The sequence below is a fragment of the Chiloscyllium plagiosum genome, unplaced genomic scaffold (assembly GCF_037043375.1).
Source record: "Chiloscyllium plagiosum isolate Xiang-an unplaced genomic scaffold, Cpla_swu_hap1 HiC_scaffold_33, whole genome shotgun sequence".
NCBI classification, from domain to species: Eukaryota; Metazoa; Chordata; class Chondrichthyes; order Orectolobiformes; family Hemiscylliidae; genus Chiloscyllium; species Chiloscyllium plagiosum.
In genome coordinates this window covers 20181133-20202569 of record NW_028270171.1, presented here as the reverse complement: position 1 = coordinate 20202569, position 21437 = coordinate 20181133, and the positions used below count along the sequence as shown (strand labels likewise).

The following is a 21437-nucleotide window of genomic DNA, read 5'->3' as shown; positions in this document are numbered from 1 at the left end:
CACGGTGGGAAAGGAGCCAAATAACTACAAGTTATTTATTTAAGAATGGTGTGAACTTATAGTAAGTGTAAGGTTATAGTAAATGTAAGATAAGGTTATTGTTAAGTGCAATGCAGGATAGTAGTAAATATAAGGTTTGACAAGTGCAAGATAAGGTTACAGTAAATTTAAGATAAGTTTAAAATAAGTGCATAGTTAAGGTTATAGGAAGTATATGGTTATAGTAAATCTAAGATTAAAGTGCACGGTAAGCTTATGTTAAACATAATGTGAGGTTAGAGTAAGTAATGGTTATGGTCATGTTAAGGACGTTTAAGGTAAGTTTGTGAATGTCATCAACACACACGCTTCTTGTGGCCTTAAGTGTGAATTACTTCCAGGATCTCACATTGTCCAGACTGCTGTGCAGATGTCAAAAGCAGGACCTGAGCAAAGTGTAGCAGAAAGAGGCTAACAATCTTAGGTAGTCCCTTCAGTTTTAGGGTTAGGCTCTGAGGACTTTCTAATAGAAGTCATCACATGTATTCTCACTGTTCATGTACTGGATTCACTGTACATTTACCATCATCTGAGGTTACTCAGAGTACAACAGGACCTTGATCAGATGGGCCAAGGAGTGGCAGATGGAGTTTAATTTAGATAAATGTGAGATGCTGCATTTTGGAAAGGCAAATCAGGGCAGGACTTATACATTGAATGGTAAGGTACTGGGAAGTGTTGCTGAACAAACAGACCTTGGAATGAATGTCCATAGTTCCTTGAAAGTGGAGTTGCAGGTAAATAGGATGGTGAAGAAGTCATTTGGTATGCTTACCTTTATCGATCAGTGCATCAAGTATAGGCTTTGGGAGGTCACGTTTTGGCTATACATTAGTTTGGTCACTTTTGGAATACTGCGTTCAATTCTGGTCTCTCTGCTTGTAGGAAGGATATTGTGAAACTTGAAAGGGTTCAGAAAAGATTTACAAGGATTTTGCCAGGATTGGAGGGTCTGAGTTATAGGAAGAGGCTGAATAGGCTGGGACTGTTTCCCCTGGAGCATTGAAAGTTGAGGAGGGACCTTATAGAGGTTTATAAAATCATAAGGGCGTGGGTAGGGTAAATAGCCAAGACAAGAAGGGCAATATTTTCATGCAGCGTTTGGTGCATGTATGGAATTAGCTGCCAGAGGAAGTGATGGAGGCTGGTAAAATTGCAACACGTAAAGGGCATCTAGATTGATATATGAACAGGAAGGGCATGGAGGGGCATGGACCAAATAGGACTATTTAGGATATCTGGTGGGCATGGACAAGTTGAATCAAGGGTCTGTTTCCATTCTGTATGTCTCTATGACTTTGTTTCATTTAAGTTACCTCGTGCAAAAGAAGGACGACAGAAGGGCAGGCGGGAACACGTTTACCTAAATGTAATCCGTTTGAATGCATTTTTAAAACATTTGTTCCGTGTCCGTAAAAGTTGGAGATAAACAGATGCGAAAATGATTTTTTTTGTTTGTTAGTTTTAGTTTTGCGAATGGGGGTGGCGGTCGTGAAGCGGATCTGTCGTTCTCTCCTTGGCTACCCTCTGATGACTATGTTTGAATTTCAGGGCCGGAAGATGCCAGCAATTCCCCATCTCCAACTGAGGGCTTTAGGTGCGTGAGCTGCGGATCCCTGGATCCTCCGTCTGTTTATTTCCTGGCGTTGGCTGTAATATCCATCCTATTTCTACTGGCGGCCGTGCTGTACATCTTGCAGCTCAAGAAAGGTGCATTTTTAAAATAAAAATAAAATTTGCATCGTCACATGTCACGGGAGATACACTGCAGTATGCTGGGGGTGTTGCCAGTGATAAAATTTTTTTAGGAGAAAGTGAGGTCTGCAGATGCTGGAGGTCAGAGCTGAAAATGTGTTGCTGGAAAAACGCAGCAGGTCAGGCAGCATCCAGGGAACAGGAGAATCGACGATGATAATTTTTTAACCTATTTTCCCCCCCCCTTGCAGAAGATGTTATTGCACACCTCCAAAGGAGATGGGACTTTAACCTGGTGTCTCGGGTTAGAGACGCAACCAAAGCACCACAAGATGCTCCCCCCCCCCCCCCCCAAAAAAAAAATGGGGATACCTTCAGAAGTCAGGATGGTTTTGTCATTTGTTGCATTTTAATTTCTGAACAGGGAGAGAAAGAGAGAGAGAGAGGGGCCTGTCTGTCAGCTTTGAATTCCAGCCTTTCCCACCAGGAGAGGGGGGAGCTCGCCGCTGCAGTTCGGGGCGGATTTTAACCGCAGAAACTGCACTTATTTCACTCCCAGCGCGACATCACGCCCGTCCAGCCGACCGCCCACTTTTCCTGCCCTTCCCTCTGCTTCAGCGCAATTTCCGGCAGTGGTTCCCGTCCTCCTGAACCCCCCCCAAGATAACGCTAAAAGCCATCGAGCCGAATCTTAACCTTGGCTCCTACTTGCCCCAGCCATGGCTGCTCGGAGGGGGAAGGTGGCCCGCCGGTTTTCAGACACCTCCCTGAAGGTGCTGGTGGCGGCTGTCAGAGCCAGGGCCAGAGTGCTCTTCCCTCGCTCCAGCAAGAAGGTCCACGGCAGCCTGTCCAAGAAAGCGTGGCTGGAAGTGGCCGAGGAGGTCAGCAGGCTGAGCATCACCCCGAGGACCTGGATCCAGTGCCGGAAGAGATTCAATGATCTCACTCGTTCAGCCAGGGTAAGTGGAAATTCAAATGTGTGTGTGTGTGTGTGTGTGTGCTGGAGAAACTCAGCAAGTCAGGCAGCACGTGTAGATGCAGAAAACATGTTTGAAGTTCAGTTCGGAACCCTTCAAGCTCTCCCATGCCTCAGTCTATAGAAAGTTACAGTCCAGGAAGATGCCATTCTGCCCATCTTGTCTGCAGCGTCCACAACCAGCCACCCATTTTTATTCTCACTTTCCATCACCTGGAGTTTTGTAGGTGCAGATCCAGGTGCCTTTTGAAGTGGCTGAGGGCTTCCATGTCAACTGCCGAATTGGGAACAAGTTCGAGATCCCCACTCCAGGTGGAAAAGTTTTTCCTCATATCCCCTTTACTCCTTCTGCTTGACAGATGTACCTGCCAAATGGGTGTTTAGAGATGTGGCTATAGGATTAGGTGCATTAGCCACACAAAGGACCCCGGAATCCCTGAGCAGTGACACAGGATGACCTAGGTAGACAAACATAGTCATTCGCCAAGAATTGCTGACAACCCTTTCTCCAATCATCTTAAATCGGGACCCTCTGATAATTGACCTCTCAGCAAGGGGAAACAGGACTTTTCTGTTCAGTCTTTCAAATCCATCAACATTGTTAAGTCACCCCTCTCTGTTCAAAGGAAACAATCCTACCTGGTGACTGCAATTTCCATGTCCTGTTATGATGTAACAAGTCAAACACCCAGGACCCAGACCTTCATGTGGCAGCTTGTGGACAAGTAACTGCCCTGCAGCATTCCCCTCTATTTCCTCCTCCTCCCCCCTCCCCCCGCCCAAACTGATAATTAGAGACAAGAAATAAATTCTGGCCTAACCTACAACACCCATGTCCTTGAATGAATTAAAGCAAAACCTTTCCCACTCACTGAGTACACATGCAAACCATTACTAGACGTATGTTTCACATCGAGGAACACGTGCAGGCCATTCAGCCCCACACGCTTGTTCTGCCATTCAGTGAGGTCATTACTGTCCTGATCTTAACTCAGCAACTGTGTGTTGAACTCATTCCTGGAATGTTGGCATCATTGACGAGGCCAGCATATTTTGCCCATCTCTAATTGGTCTAGAACTGAGGGCCTGGCCATTTGAGGGCAGTTAAGATCTAACCACATTGCTGTGGGTCTAGAATCACATGGAGGCCAGACAGAGTAAGAACAGCAGATTTCCTTCTCTACAGGACATTAGTGAACCAGACGTGTTTCTTTCACAAATATCAATTAATTGTTCTTGATTCCACATTTATTGAATTTAAATTCCACCAGTGGCTATGGTGGGATTTTAATCTATGTCTCTCATTGCAAGTCCACTCACATTACATCAGTGACTCTAGTGTTTTTTATTTGATCTTCAAACTTCTACTACTTGCGTGCGGAAGTGTTTCCTAATTTCTCTCCTGTAAAGTTTGGCCCTAAGGCTGTGTTTTTCATCCCAAACTTGCCCTTTGACCAATGGGACATGTTCTTCTCCATCCACTCTATTATTTCCTTTCAAAGTCATGAAATAAAACTACAGACAAATCTGTTCCTGCACCTCTCCTCATGACTCTTCCTCAGCTGACAATTGCAACGACCCCAGTTCATTCAAGACAGCTGACCTTTAACTGATAAATGTCTCGAACTATATCTTCCTCATCAAAGGGCAGGAGGCGGTCTGGAACTTTGCAAGAAAATTATTGAATCTCACCTTTCATCCCCCCAGCATTCTGCGGACAAGATCAAGAACTAATACACGATGTGACAGATCAGTCCCCTTCTTTATATAAATCATATATAGTGTTAAAATGACTGCAAACGTAATGAAGTGGGCGCAAGTGAGGACTGCAGATGCTGGAGATTAGAGTCGAGAGTGTGAACGCTTTGAGCAAAAGCCCTTCATCAGGAATTCTCAGTGATTCCTGATGAAGGGCTTTTGCCCGAAACGTCCATTTTCCTGCTCCTCAGAGGCTGCCTGACCTGCTGTGCTTTTCCAGTACCACACAATCGACTACGAATTTAATGAACTTAACCTGACAACATATGATGCATCAAACTTAACAGAAGATGCATAGAACCATAGAAATGATACAGCACAGAAGGGGACTCTTTGGTCCACCTTGTTCATGCTGACCCAGAGACAAGGTCAGAAGTCACAAACACCAGGTTACAGTCCAACAGGTTTATTTGAAATCACAAGCTTTTAGAGCACCAGGTGTAGTGTCACAAGTCACACACATCAGGTTATAGTCAAGATTAGAGTGGTGCTGGAAAAGCACAGCAGGTCAGGCAGCATCCGAGGAGCAGGAAAATAGACGTTTCGGGCAAAAGCCCTTCATCAGGAATGAGGCTGGGAGCCTCTGGGGTGGAGAGATAAATAGTCCAACAGGTTTATTTAAAATCACCAAACTTTCAGACTGCCTGGTGTTGTATGTCTTCTGACCTTGTCCACCCCAGTCAAACACAGGCACCTCCACATCATGACCCAGAGACACTCAGGTGTTTTTTTCTAATCCCACTTTCCTGCACATAGCCCTGCAGCTCACAGCACTTAAGGTGCAGATCCAGGTCCTTTGAATGGCAGGATTTTAAATTCTATAAATGTAGAAGTCTTGTATTGTTTCACTTAAATCTTCATAATGGTATTATCTGGGTCTTCATGTCTGTTAACAATAATTACTTGTTTTACTTGTCTCATGATGATCTTTCAGGTAATTCGTCTACCTCACTCCTTCTGATCTGCAGGAAAAGGCAGCGCACAACGTGAGGGAGAGGAGCAGGTTGGGTGGGGGCACAACTGATGTTGTAGCTCTCACCCCTGTGGAGCAATCGGCGATGGACATTTGCGGGACGCCGAGGGAGATCAGCATCGGAGACGGCGAGGCCGGCGGTTTCTCCAAGCACGGCGACTGCTTCACCATCGTGCCTCTTCACACGGCCCAGGCAATTCCAGTCAGCATCAAGACCTCGCCCAGTACGGCCAAAGCCTCTCAATCTGCAAGCGCTAGCCTTTTAACCCCCCAGAATTCCTTCCCACCCCTGACTCTTGCCCCGTTTCTCTTCTTTTTCTCTCTCCCGCAGGTCCTCGGGAGGTTTTCCAAGTGGAGCCTTCGGTGGAAGACAAACCCGCGGCCTCCCCCGCGAGCGCGGAGCTGGCCGAGCCAGGGCCGGGCCTGAGTGAGGCCCAGGGCCCGGCTCCGCTCGGCGGGACGGAGCAGAAACCGGAGGCCCCGGGCCAGGGCCTGGGTTTGGAGGTGTCGCGTCGGCGGGCCTTACCTTTCCCCGGTGCCGCCGAGTGGGATGACCCGCGGGACCCGGCCATCAAACGGAAGATGCTGGAAGCTCACCACCGGCTGTACCAGGTGTTGGAGGGCCTGCCGAAGACACTGAGCGCCATGTCCGAGAGCATGGAGGAGTCCACCTCTGCCATGTGCGGGGTGGTGTCGCACGTGATTTCCACTCTGCAGTCCACCCTGGAAAGCACAAGCACCCCCCAGGAAGGTGCGGTGGCAGAGCCCCCTCAGCCGGAGACCCCATCGCCCACCCTCGAGGCTCTGATCGAAGCTCAAACGGCTGCCGTCCAGGCGCTGGGCGCCGACGTTTGCTCGGCCCTGGAGCGGCTGACAGGTCGGCTGGACACCCTGGTGGACCGCGTCGACCGGGGCTTCGAGACACTCTCCCACCTCCTGCGGTGCGCCTTGCCGCTGGCGGGAGGGAGCGAGGAGGCGAAGCCCAGCGAGGGCGGCGACGCGAGCGGGCAGGCGAGCTTCGCCCTCACTCGTGGCGCCTGCCCACCTTTCCCACCAAGCCCTCCGCCTCGCGCTGCTCAGCCCACGCCGCCGAACGGTCAGCTGAGCCAGGGGGCGCTAGCGGCCGGCCCGGCGGCACATCCGCCCCAGGGCCCGGCCCCGCGAGCACGCGCAGCCAGGAGCCAACGGTCGCGACCGTCGCAGGAGCCGCCCGCTCTTTCCTGCCTCACTGGAGGAACATCTCGTCGGAGTGGCAAAGTGAGTAAGCCTTGCCGTTTTGAAAATAAAGCAGATCAAGTTACATCCAGATTTAGGGAGCATGGAAACGGGCCCAACCCGTCCATTGGTGCCAGGGTTTGTGACTCTTCCATTCATTATAATGTGCAGTGCTTTCTGGAAGCAGCTGAGAATTGGTCTTACCCCTTACAAACTCTACTTCCCAGCCTCTAGCCTTGCTTCATTAAACCCAAAGAGCTGCGGGTTTAGAAACAAAAAAGAAATCAGAGCGAGTTTTGAGAAGATTTGCCGCTCAGGTTGAGGTTCTGGATGTAAGTTTGCTCGCTGAGCTGGAGGGTTCATTTTCAGACGTTTCGTCACCGTCCTAGGTAACACCTTTAGTGGGCTGAAGGGCTTCGTCCGGAGGCTCACCGAGGATGTTACCTAGTAGGGTGACGAAATGTCTGAAAGTGAACCTTTCAGCTCAGCGAGCAAACCTACATCCAGAACAAAAACAAATCAGGATTTGGAGATGCCGGTGTTGGACTGGGGTGTACAAAGTTTAAAAATCACACAACACCAGGTTATAGTCCAACAGGTTTATTTGGTATCACCTGATGATAGAACGCGCTCCGAAAGCTAGTGTGCTTCCAATTAAACCTGTTGGACTATAACCTGGTGTTGTGTGATTTTAACTAAAAGCAAATCAGAAATTAGAGCCCAGCTGGTTACAAATGAGCCCGGATTGGGGCCAGTTTTAATAAAGCAAGCTGCTGGAAAAGCTCAGCAGATCTGCGGCAGCATCTGCGGAGAGAAATCAGAGTTAACTTTCGGGTCCTCCAGTTCTGAGGAAGGGTCACTGGACCCAAAATCTTTAACTCTGATTTCTCACCAAGGATGCCATGGCAGGCCTTAATTGATTAGATTATCTACAGTATGGAAACAGGCTCTTCGGCCCAACAAATGCATACCGACCCTCCGAAGAGTAACCCACCCAGACTCATTCCCCATATGTACCCCTGACTAATGCACCTAACACTATGGCAAACTTAGCATGGCTAATTCACCTAACCTGCACATCTTTGGACTGTGGGAGAAAACCGGAGCATTCAGAGGAAACCTACGCAGACACAGGGAGAATGTGCAAACTCCACACAGACGTCGCCCGTGGCTGGAATTGAACCCAGGTCCCTGGAGCTGTGAGGCAGCAGTGCTAACCACTGAGCCACCGTGCTGCCCCCTGCTGAGCTTTCCCAGCAATTTGCTTAATTAAAGCTTGTCCCCACCCAGACTCAAATGTAACCAGCAGGGCTGCTGTCCCACCTCGCCAGGGGGACTCGAGATGGACTTATAAATGCCTCTCTAAATCTCTGCTGCTCCCACTTTGTGTAACAGCATGCAAGCTTGTATGACATTTCGGGTGCTGCCGGAATGTTCTCCGTGTCAGGGTGAATCCATTATTACTATTTCAAAGTTGAGGACGTCAGCTTCTACATTATGCAGAGGCCTGAGACAATGGGAACATCTGTTGTAACATTTTAAATAGATTGAGATCGCTGGAATTGCACGAGAGGTTCAACAGAGTCAGGTTTAGAAACATAGTAAGTAGAAACCATTTGGCCCCTCGAGCCTGTTCCTTCATTCAGTATTTTCATGATATATCCCTATCCACTATCTCAAAAACATATTCTCACATCTTCCCTTTGACGTCTTTAATCTATCCATTTCTTAAATATGCCCAGTGCCTTTACACAGGAAGCTGTGAATTCAACAGATCCACCACTGTCTTAATGAGAAAATAATCTATTTTGTACCCTCAAACCATGATCCCTTGTTTTAGACTTCTAGCCAATTCCAATCTATCCAGACCTGTTGGAATTTTATATGTTTCAATGAGATCCATTATCATTCTTTTAAACTCTAGTGAATACAGGCTTGGTCAAACCAATCTCTCCTCATGTGACAATCCTGCCATCCCAGATATCAGTCTAGTGAATCTTTGCTATACTCCCTCAATAGCAAGTATAGTTTTTTTTTAGATGGAGACTAAAAGAGCACATGATACTCTACGTCTGGTCTCATTATCCATGTTACGCTGCATCTGCACACATTTGCCGACTTACTGAATGTGTCTTAATTGCCTTGAAACCACTTTATTCCCTTCTCACCGCTGACAACTCCACCCAATTTTGTGTTGTCTGCAAACTTGGAAGTGTTACATAGAATTCCCTCATTCAAATTGTTGATATATTTTGTGAATACCTGGGCTCTAATACTGGTCTCTGTGGAACTCGCATTTCACTTTGAAAAGGAGTTATTTATTTGGGCTCCTTGTTTCCTGTTTGCTGACCAATTCTCAGTCCATGCTAATATATTATTCCCAATTCCACATGCCACATCCTTGCACACTAACCCCTTATGTGGGACTTCAACAAAAGCCTTTTGAAAATGCACCACATGTACTGATTCTATAATAAGAAGCATTGTCAGTGGGATTCAGAGATGTACAAGAAGAACACAATAGATTTCAAACCCATTGCGGTAACCACTTGCCGATCGCAACAAGCCCTGGCAACTGGTTTCTGATAAATCCCATCAGATCTTTCTGAAAGGAGGCAGTTTGCCCAAGAATCCTTGGTAGAACACTACTGAGTGCATGAGAGCATTTACACAGTCCCACTGAAGTCTTTGCACTATGCCATTGGAGCCTCATCTTTCTCTGTTGACTCAAGTTTCTGCCATTTTCTCATTCTGTTTAGATCTATTTTCCAAACAGTTAATATTAATTGCGCTCCTTAAATCTTAAATTGGTTGCCAGCATAATTCATAGCACACTTCGAATTAGTTAACAAATACTGTCCAATCACCAACTCTTATTTAATGTTGGACTCTGTTTTTTGATTATTGCAAGTGTAAACTGGCTTTGTATAGTCAGTAACTTGATGATACCAGAATGTTTTTCAAATTGACTAAAGGTATGCTCTGGGTTTCATGGTTAAGATGACTCTGAACTCTGGTTAGCATGGGACAAAATCTTTAAGAATCTCAAGACTCCTGGACAGTGACCTACCCCATGTGCTTCATTTTGGGAAGCAGACAAAGGAATGACTTGTACGTCGTTGGATGTAGAGTTTTCAGTTTGGGAATAGGCCGGGTGCTATTTTTAGACCACAGTTGAATTGGCTTTAAAAAGAGGTTATGTTCAGCACGTTTACAAGTCAGTTGATATAAAACCTGACATGAGCCAGCTGAAATTGCTCAGCAGTTCAAAAAGTAATGTTTTTCAAGACATTTTGCTTGTGAAAATGTTCCCTGATATGTTTCCGGGTCATTTGGTGGAACCAAACTTGATTATTGCTTGAAAAAAACGCATTTTGTCCAAGTTTCATCCGACACCAATCAGGACAGTTACAAAAAAATACCAGCGCAAAGGGGAACAACATTTTGTCCTGAATGAGAAGAGCTGATTGGTGGGCAAGTGGGCTCTAATTGGTGAAGGCTTTGCCATGGAGAATGCATCAACTGGTATTAATTGACAGTTAGCTGCCAAGATTTGATTAAATTTCAACCAGGCACTTTGATTGGTCAAGACATTGCCTTACATAATGAACCAAAAAATGATATTCTGATCATATGAAAGTTGAAACAGGTGCAAAGTGTGATTGTGTTTTTCCTGTTTGCAAAGAACAGGGCCGCGTGTATGAATATATGTATGAGTGTATATAGCGTCTTAATATGTACATGTGCGTCACACTGTGAGCTGACTGGCAATCTTAACTTGGTTGCCAGTGTCATTCATAGCACACTTAGAATTATTTAGCAAATATTGTCGAATCACTGAACCTTGTTTAATGTTGAACTTTCTGTTTTTTGAGTTTTGTTGGGTGTGGTCAGTAACTTATCTCTTGCAAACAGTAGAAGGGACAGGATGTTTGATATAATCCAATATCTTTGTGATTTATGGACTATATACCTAGTATCACATTGGCACTGAATCTTACATCATGTAACTCGTTTATGTGGTAGGCAGAATGGTTTTGTTTGCTTGATTGCAGCCTCTTGTTAATGCCAAACACTACTTTTGCTGCTACTGCATAGTGGCAGCAAACAATCCTTCTTAAAGGTGCGCACACAAGCAGATGCTCCCAATAGTCCACACTTGCCAAATGGCATGCCAGCCTATTAACTTGCGGTATTTCCAGCCACTGCCATGCAGAGACTATGGAGGTCTGCACAGCAGCTGGAGAAGTTAGCAGGAATGTAGTTAGCATGAAACAGTTAGTTTCACCTGTTGGTCAACGATTTGAGATATCTTACCCTTCCAAGGTTACCTCGGGTCCTTTCAGAACTGAAAGTTGCAGCCTTAGGCTGATTCAAGTGTTTTTATGATATATAGAGAAAATTGATCAGATCAGGGTAGACTTTAATCCCAGAACATGTGCCTTTTTCAGCATTAAGCTTACATGGTGAACAAATGGCTCATTTTCTATTTCCAAGATTACTGATAAGGCCAAAGTTTGTGAGAAGATTTTTGTAGCTCGGGTGCTCGTTGTTGTGGTTCTGTTTGCCGAGCTGGGAATTTGTGTTGCAGACATTTCATCCCCTGTCTCAATGACATCCTCAGAGCTTGGGACAGCTGGAACTGACAACCGGAAGCGGCAGATTCAAACCACTACAAATGCCGGAGGAAAGATCACAGAAGCGCTTCACAGGAGGCTCCCAAGCACTGAGGATGTCACCTAGACAGGGGACGAAACGTCTGCAACAGAAATTCCCAGCTCGGCGAACAGAACCACAACACTAATAAGGCCAATTTTATAGCATGTAGAACTGTAGGAATTTTAACACGTGCTGGCCCATGAAGATAGACCTGTTACCCAGCAATAAAGAAACACCAGCAGATTTCTCAATTTGCACGTCATGGAAAGGCAGCTCATTTGACTGCTGCAAAGCAATTCGAATGCAGAAAGGAGACCGTTGAGACATGCAAAGAGATTCTTGCATGCAGCTGCAGCTATAATGAGGTGCATTTGCATGTACTATGAGTGAGTTATAGCAAGGCGCCGATTCTTGAATATGTACAGAGACTGTGTCTCTTTGACTTTAACACAATAGGCAACAGCCATTCACTGGTTCATTCCTATGACAATGTTATGACCAGTCATAGTCAACTTGCTTGGTTTAAATTTAAACAAAGCTTAGTAGTTAACTGTGAGTTACCATTAACTGATATATTCTCTATGGAAATGCCTCTACCAGTCAGTGTCCACTGGCCAATCATTCAGCATTGTCTTCTTGGAAAATGTTATTGCCCTTTGTTTTGGTATTTCTTGTGAATATCTTGACGAATGCAAGATGAAAAACTTTGACAAAATGTGTTTCAAAAATATTCCAATTTAAGAGTGCCACCTTCTCTGACTAATACAACTGAAGATGGGTTTATCACATAAGAATGGTATTTGTAAATTACTGTCAACCACAACGTGTGGTTAACCCAATTTTAAATGACCGTAAATGACTTCAGAAGTTCAGATTAAAATCACTCAGCTCCTGGTCCACTGAGTCCTCACTTGGAGTTTAGTTGTGCTCAGTTGGGATCAGAATTGGAGTTAAAAGGTAAGTGACCATGCAGCCTCCCACTTAATAATTGTATTTTAAGTGCCAACTCTCCTCCTTGAATGTGGTAGCCTGCCCACCATCCATTCGAAGTTTAAGACAGTAGTGACCATGTGGGAGGTCAAGGGTTTGTGTTTTAAGACTTAAACCAACTTTTCTTTTGGTCAAAAGTCCCCAGTGAGTCGTAAGTCTTTCAGAACAAGAGGTGAAATATTGCTGCAATTTCATTCAAACCATTTGTTACCATTTCCAGAATAATTTTTTATTTTAGCCCTACCTTATCACTTGCTTATGTCTCACACCATCTTAGCATTGATCCTGCTTGCTCTACCCTATTCTAGACCTTGTTGTTTCTCTCTGTGCCACACCTGCTTTTTGTACCTGGTGCTTTTCTTGTTTCATCTCAAACATCGTCTAGTTCCGAACATAGGTTATCAATCTGAATTAGCCGAAAGTGAGGGCTGCAAATGCTGGAGATTAGAGTCAAGTGTGGTGCTGGAAAAGCACAGCAGGTCAGGCAGTATCCGAGGAGCAGAAGAATCGATGTTTCAAGGAAAAGTCTATCTGAATTGTTAACTCTGTTCCTCTCTCTACAGAATGTCATTTGACCTGAGTATTTCAGGCATTTCCTGTTCGTATTTCAAATTTCCTGAATCAGCAGTACTTTGACCTTGTCCTAAGGCCACATGCAAGTTGCATTTTTTTTTAAACAAAATCCCCTTTCTCTCTCTTACAAATTCTTCTTATTTTAATCTATCAGGTTGGGCTCTCGCATTGACCAGGAACCAAGTGACATCAATTAGGAGTGCAATTACTAGTGAGGTAAGGAAGTAATGACTTGCAGCATCAGTCTGTTTATAAAGCACTTGCCACGGTTGCAAGGTACTTTCCATGTTGGGAGGTGGTGTGTTATTGTCCATCCATAATGCAGTAACACACACTTTTACACATACCTTATAGCTTGGAGCTATGGTTAGTGAGGGTAGAAACTCCAATAATGTTCTTATCTCTTAACTGACCAGGAATCTCTCCCACTCTCACTGCCTGCCATTGGTGTGTGTTGGAAGGATTGCCAGCATGATAGACAAACATTTTGGCCATATTATGAACTAATGTTACATGGCCTCAGATCTTGGAATATCAAACCCAGATATTCTGGTTAAGAGACGGGAACACCACACCCCAAGACCTTGCTTTATACCTAATGGGTTACACTTTACATCTAGTCCATTGGCCTATCTAACAACAATGTAGCCTCTAATTTGTACATGACAAGTTCATGGAAACAAATTAGTCAATAAAATCTGCCTTAGTAATTAACTGACTATCCTGTTTTTGACATTCGTCTTGGAACAACAGCTAGTTAGCAATTTATCATTATAAATGTTTAGTGTCTTCTGTCATCAATAAAATTGACATGTCAAACAGCCAGCTCAAAGCCATGGTTAACTGTTTACTGAGATGAGTTCTGCAGGCATAATTTTATCAAAATTTCTTGACAGAGGTGACAGGAAAAGTTATCTGAGTGGAGATTAACATTCCTGGTCAATCCACAAGACCATAAGATATAAGAGCAGAATTAGGCTATGTGGCCCATCAAATCTGCTCTGCCATTGATCATGATATGTTTCTCAACCCAAATCTCCTGCCTTCTCACCATAACCCTTGAACTCCTTACTAAGCAAGAGTCTGTCTATCTCTGTCTTAAAGACAATCATTGACTTGTCCTCCTCAGGCCTCTGTGGCAATCAATTCCACAGATTCATTACCTCCGGCTGAAAAGATTCCTCCTCATCTAGAACATAGAACAGTACAGCACAGAACAGGCCCTTCAGCCCACGATGTTGTGCCGACCATTGATCCTCATGTATGCACCCTCAAATTTCTGTGACCATATGCATGTCCAGCAGTCTCTTAAATATCCCCAATGACCTCACTTCCACAACTGATGCTGGCAATTCATTCCATGCTCTCTCAACTCTCTGTGTAAAGAACCCGCCTCTGACATCCCCTTATACTTTCCTCCAACCAGCTTAAAACTATGACCCCTCGTGTTAGCCATTTCTGCCCTGGGAAATATTCTCTGGCTATCGACTCTATCTATGCCTCTCATTATCTTGTATACCTCAATTAGCTCCCCACTCCTCCTCCTTTTCTCCAATGAAAATAGTCTGAGCTCAGTCAACCTCTCATAAAATAAGCCCTCCATTCCAGGCAGCATCCTGGTAAACCTCCTCTGAACCCTCTCCAAAGCATCCACATGTTTGCTATAATAGGGCGACCAGAACTGGACGCAGTATTCCAAGTTCAAAGTTTGGGTGAAGATTTGTACCTCGGGTGCTCGTTGTTGTGGTTCTGTTCGCCGAGCTGGGAATTTCTGTTGCAGACGTTTCATCCCCTGTCTAGGTGACATCCTCAGTGCTTGGGAGCCTCCTGTGAAGCGCTTCTGTGATCTTTCCTCCGGCATTTGTAGTGGTTTGAATCTGCCACTTCCGGCTGTCAGTTCCAGCTGTCCGCTGCAGTGGTCGGTATATAGGGTCCAGGTCAACGTGCTTATTGATTGAATCTGTCGATGAGTGCCAAGCTTCTAGGAATTCCCTGGCTGTTCTCTGTTTGGCTTGGCCTATAATAGTAGTGTTGTCCCAGTCGAACTCATGTTGCTTGTCCTCTGCGTGTGTGGATACTAAGGATAGCTGGTCGTGTCGTTTCGTGGCTAGTTCATGGATACGGATCGTTAGCTGTCTTCCTGTTTGTCCTATGTAGTGTTTTGTGCAGTCCTTGCATGGGATTTTGTATACTACGTTGGTTTTGCTCATGCTGGATATCGGGTCCTTTGTCCTGGTGAGTTGTTGTCTGAGTGTGGCTGTTGGTTTGTGTGCTGTTATGAGTCCTAGTGGTCGCAGTAGTCTGGCTGTCAGTTCAGAAATGCTCTTGATGTATGGTAGTGTGGCTAGTCCTTTTGGTTACGGCATGTCCTCGTTCCGTTGTCTTTCTCTTAGGCATCTGTTGATGAAATTGCGGGAGTTCCCTTTTTGGCGAATACATTGTATAGGTGTTCCTTTTCCTCTTTTTGCAGTTCTGGTGTACTACAGTGTGTTGTGGCCCTTTTGAACAGTGTCTTGATGCAACTCCTTTGTGTGTGTTGGGGTGGTTGCTTTCGTAGTTCAGGACTTGGTCTGTGTGTGTGGCTTTCCTGTGTACCTTTGTGGTGAATTCTCCATTCGGTGTTCTCTGTACCATCACATCTAGGAATGGGAGTTGGTTGTCCTTTTCTTCCCATTCCTAGACGTGATGGTACAGAGAACACCTAATGGAGAATTCACCACAAAGGTACACAGGAAAGCCACACACACAGACCAAGTCCTGAACTACAAAAGCAACCACCCCAACACACACAAAAGGAGTTGCATCAAGACACTGTTCAAAAGGGCCACAACACACTGCAGCACACCAGAACTGCAAAAAGAGGAAGAAGAACACCTATACAATGTATTTGCCAAAAACGGATACGCCCGCAATTTTATCAACAGATGCCTAAGGGAAAGACAACGGAACGAGGACATGCCGCAACCCAAAGGACTAGCCACGTTACCATACATCAAGAGCATTTCTGAACTGACAGCCAGACTACTGCGACCACAGGACTTATAACAGCACACAAACCAACAGCCACTCTCTGACAACAACTCACCAGGACGAAGGACCCGATACCCAGCATGAGCAAAACTAATGTAGTGTACAAAATCCCATGCAAGGACTGCACAAAACACTACATAGGACAAACAGGAAGACAGCTAATGATCCGCATCCATGAACACCAACTAGCCACGAAACGACACGACCAGCTATCCTTAGTATCCACACACGCAGAGGACAAGCAACATGAGTTCGACTGGGACAACACTACTATTATAGGACAAGCCAAACAGAGAACAGCCAGGGAATTCCCAGAGGCATGGCACTCACCGACAGATTCAATCAATAAGCACATCAACCTGGACCCCATATACCGACCACTGCAGCAGACAGCTGGAACTGACAACCGGAAGCGGCAGATTCAAACCACTACAAATGCCGGAGGAAAGATCACAGAAGCGCTTCACAGGAGGCTCCCAAGCACTGAGGATGTCACCTAGACAGGGGACGAAACGTCTGCAACAGAAATTCCCAGCTCGGCAAACAGAACCACAACAGTATTCCAAGTGCGGTCTAACCAAAGTTTTATCGAGCTGCAACAAGATCTCACGACTCTTAAACTCAATCCCTCTGTTAATGAAAGTCAAAACACCATATGCTTTCTTAACAACCCTGTCCACTTGGGTGGCCATTTTAAGAGATCTATGTACTTGCGTACCAAGATCCCTCTGTTCCTCCACACTGCCAAGATTCCTATCCTTAATCCTGTACTCAACTTTCAAATTCGACCTTCCAAAATGAATCACCTCGCATTTATCCAGGTTGAACTCCATCTTCCACCTCTCAGCCCATCTCTGCATCCTGTCAGTGTCTTGCTGCAGCCTACAACAGCCCTCTATACTGTCAACGACACGTCCAACCTTTGTGTCGTCTGCAAACTTGCTGACCCATCCTTCAATCTCCTCATCCAAGTCATTAATAAGTGTCTAGATAGACAACTTGCTTGAAGGAAGTGAATTGTTGAATTGTCTAGCTTTTGTACTTTGACTTTAGGATAATAAAACTATTTCAGTTTTTTTATAAATATGCTCCTAAACTATAACCATAAAAATTTGTTTATAAATAGGAATATCAACCCTGATACTTCCAGGAAGGGAGAGTGGCAGGACTTACATGTGATTGCTTTATTTTGGGAAAGCATTGGTGCCCTGCGGAATCACCTCAAAGGCCTGAGCCTTTCTCCTTAAGTAGTGGGGTGAGCGGAAAGTCAGAAACCAGCAAGAAAAGAAGGGGAACTTCCTGCCTGTGTCCACTTGCCCCAGCTCCCTCTTCCTTCTCTGTTAAGATGAATGATATGATTTTTCTTTCTACAGAATCATCTGGAGGAGGAAGAGATCCATTATACTGCACTGAACCTATCTCCAACAAATCGAACACGTAGTGCAGCATGTCAAATGGTGTATGCAGAGGTTCGGCAGGAAGCCCTGTTAAAAAAAAACTCATTGCCAACCAGCTGTTCGTCAAAGTGACTGAAAACAGAACGCAGTGCAAGCATTTCACCAGTTTTACTGCATTTTTTTTTTGTTCAAAGGTTTTAACATTATCTTGGCAAGAGGTTAGAATGATGCTGAGCAGATTTTTGTTCACTGACGAGGAAGTGTTGACATTGGTGGTGCAATGCTCATTCAGGTCAAGGAAAGCTTTGTGTTTCAGACATTGGCCTGTGCTTTGTGAGGCTTGGACAAACATTAGGGCTGGTCCCAGTATTCCTGGACTTGGGAGGGAGAAAGAAATCGGCTAATTGTCATTCCCACTGCTGGTTGCTACTCCGACATTTACCAGTATCAGTCAGAACAAAACTTGACTCCAACCTTGGATTAGATAGTTTTTGAGGATCTGCTACTCTTGCGTGCCACAACACAGCTGTTTGGCGGAGGCCCATCCTGGCATCATCTGGTGCCCATTATCTGGTGGAGGTGGGTGGGTTAGATGCTTTACTTGCCATTTTGGGTGCCTTCCTTGGCAGGTGGCTCATCTGCAATGTCACCCATAATTTTGGGAGCAGTAAACTGGAAATTTAGTGTAATCACTCTACCCAAGGAATGATCCAACACCTTCAGTTGTGGAGAAAATGAAAGAATGCAGAAAAACAAACAATTGGTCTGAAAATAAAGAAATGTGAGCATGTGGGAACAGTGAACATGCTGTTTCATTATCATTTAGAAGGGGCCATCTGAGGAAGTTTGTAAAGTTAACAGCACTTAAACCAGGAATTTTTAATCTATATCTTTTTTTAAAAGATGTTCAGAAACATATTTTGGTTACATACTGATTAGGTTAATATTAAAGGAGGCACAGCCATGAAATGTCATTAGATCTGTAGAATAGACTGTGTTCTTATTGTGAAATAAAGAGATTCACATTGATACTTAAGTATCTGTTCTCTTTTATGGAGATCGAAATCAATGGTCAGTTTAATTTTGTCGTGGGATGTGAGTGTCAATGGCTGGGCCACAATTCCATGCCTAAGAACAAAAGCAGTGTTGGCCATTCAGCTCCTCGAGTTCACCCTGTCATTCAGTGAGATCTACTTGACACCGTTTTCCTGAACTCATCCCTTTTTCCCTTGATATCGCTCCACTATTTAAGGGAGCAAGAAGGAAAATGGAGAATTACACTGACGGGAAAAATGCCAGAATCTGTTCTAACGTGATTGACTTTTTAACAGCCTGACTAGCAAATCCCACAATCCATGAAACAATAAAAGAAATGAACAAAGGATATGATAGATACTTGAATATCACTTAGGGTTAGACAAAGTCAGGAGCTTTTTGAGGATGTTACAAAATTGATTAAAGAGAGCCAATTGGCATAGTATGTGCAGATTTTCAGAAATCCTTTGGTAAAGTCCCTCACAGGAAGCTGATTTAAAAATATTAAGGCACATGGGATGGGAGTAAATATACTAACACAGACTAATGATTGGCAAACATACGTAGAAACAGGCTGTGCTCCGTTTAATGAGATCATGGCTGATCTGTGGCCTAACTTCACATACTTGTCTTTAGCCCATATTCCTTAATACCTTTGTTTAACAAAAGTTTATCTGTCTCAGATTTAAAATTAACAACTGATCCAACATCCACTGCTATTTGCGGAAGATAGTTCCAAACACCTCCCAGCCTTTGATAGAACATAGAATAGTAAACTGCAGAACAGGCCCTTCGGCTCTCGATGTTGCGCCGACCTGTGAACTATTCTATCAATGTCTCTTTGTAATTTTATGCTGTCATCTACAATGCTGCCTAACTTTGCCTAACAAATTTGAATTTTTATGATATTATCCAAGCCATTATTAAATAAGTGAATATTTGAGGCCCTAACACAGATCCTTGTAGAACTCCGCTGTTCACATTCTACCCGTTATCCCTACTTTCTGTCGCCTGCCACTCAACCAATTTCCAAGCCATGTCAGTAATTTACCTTCAGTTCTGTGGGCTTTTATCTTGGTTAACAATATCTCATGTGGGACTGTCTTCTGGAAGTCTGTATAAACAGCATTCAAAGATGTTGCCCTGTCCACTATCTTAGTCACCTCTTCAAAACATTTGATGAGATTCAATGACAGAAAACAGTGTAGGAATAAATGGATAGTTTTCACATTGGCAGCTTGTAACTTGTGAAATACTATAAAGGTCAGTACTTGGGCTCAAATGCAATATTTCCAAATATGCAGATGTGCAAAGAAGAGATGTTGGGAAGTGTCAATGTACAAGGGACCCGTATGTCCTTGTCAATTGGGTATTGAGCTGGAACAAACTATTGGAAATGTTATCTATTATTGCAAGAGGATTTGAGGACCGGAGTAGTGAAATTTTGCTTCCGTTTTATAGTATTGTTAGACCACACCGAGAGTACTGTGTGCAGTTGTGTTCTTGCCTCAGGAAACATATTATTGCCATAGACCAGACTTGTTCCCAGGATGGTGGGACTATCCTATGAAGCGAGAGAGGCAAACTGGTCTTGTAGGTGATGGGCAGGCTTTGTGGAATGAGGAGTTACCCCTCCACAAAATGCTCAGTTTCTGAGGGAGTAATTTACTTCCAGCCTCTCACACATCTGACTGAATCAAGGTGGGCACTGAAAATTTATGCCATCAGCTATTAGGCCAACACAGGTAAAAAGTCAGCAGTGACTAAGTACCTTCTACTGACCAATTTAATATGCATCAGATCTGAGGTTTCCCACAGCTGTGCTGACATTTTTGGCACAATTAGACTGAAATTGACCAAATGAGCATGAAATATCATAGATTTTCAAGTATTTTGTTATATTTCATGCAAGTTTCTGAAATCTCACGTCACTGTTTGTCAGTTTAAAAAGCACCTTGCTTGAAATGACGCCCGCCCATAAAACCAACTATATCTGCAGGACAAATCATACACCACTGAGAGATCCCACTTACTGTATTTGGTTATAGGCTTTTAAAGAAACTCTGAAATTTAATATGCTTTTGGGGTGTGAGGACACTCAAGACACATGTTAAAAACTTTTCAATATAATATTTTAAAATTTACCAGGGAACTATCCAAATGAAATTTGCAAATGGATCTGTATATTTTTAAAGTCATTTTCAGTCATCGATTTACAATGTGCTTAAGAATGTTTACTTTTATTAGAAACCTCAGTTCAGTTGTATACACTGCAATTTACCATTCTTCAATATATCAAGGAATATTTTTTAAAACACAGATTTTTTTGAAGGGTCATGATTGAAACACCAGATTGTGATGGTTTGGAATAGATTTGTGTTTGTCTTTTTAAAAATTTCACTAGTGGGGCATGGGTGTTGCTGGTTGGACCAGTATTTTTTGCCCATCCCTAGTTGCCCTTGAGAAGATAGTGGTGAGCTGCCTTCTTGAATCACTGCAGGCCATGTGCATCGCTGCAGTCCATGTACTGTATGCTGATCCGCACTCCTGTTAAAGGGGGAATTCAGGGACTTTGATCCAATGACACTGAAGGAACATAATCCTGGAGTTGAATTTAAGTGAGAACTCTGAAAGCAAAAGGTTTATCAACTCTAAGACAACATTGGGTGCAACTTGCTGATTGCACCCATAGTGGAAATTCTCTTCCTTGGTTTGCTGCGGTCAGTCAACTTAGGCCTTCAGCTAGCCAACTTGAAACAGTGCCTTCCATCAAAGAGCTGCCTAGCAAAATTGTTGTAATTGTGTAAAAAACATACTGTTTTATCTATCAAATTCCTTTGAAGGCTTACAGTTTCATAGAAACAGAAAATAGGAGTAGAAGTAGACTGTTTGGCCCTTTGGACCTGCTCCACCATTAATATGTTCAGGGTTGATCATCCAACTTGATAGCTTTTTGCTACTTTATCCCGAGACCCTTTGATGCCTTTAGCCTGAAAAACTATATCTGTCTCCTCGAAAGCATTCAATGTTTTGGCCTCAACTGCTTTCTGTGGCAGAGAGTTTCATAGGCTCATCACTTTTTGGCTGAAGGAATTTC

At 44.2% G+C, this 21437-nt stretch overlaps 1 protein-coding gene across 1 annotated transcript; it reads left to right on the top strand.

Moving 5' to 3' along the window:
• Positions 1–2219: 2219 nt before the first annotated feature.
• On the top strand, positions 2220–17419 carry LOC122542279 (uncharacterized). Its single transcript, XM_043679856.2, has 5 exons — positions 2220–2693; positions 5437–5665; positions 5773–6698; positions 13033–13094; positions 17282–17419. The coding sequence occupies exons 1-4, from the start codon at positions 2454–2456 to the stop codon at positions 13048–13050; spliced, it is 1413 nt and encodes a 470-aa protein (XP_043535791.2). The 5' UTR covers positions 2220–2453; the 3' UTR covers positions 13051–13094; positions 17282–17419.
• Positions 17420–21437: the final 4018 nt, after the last annotated feature.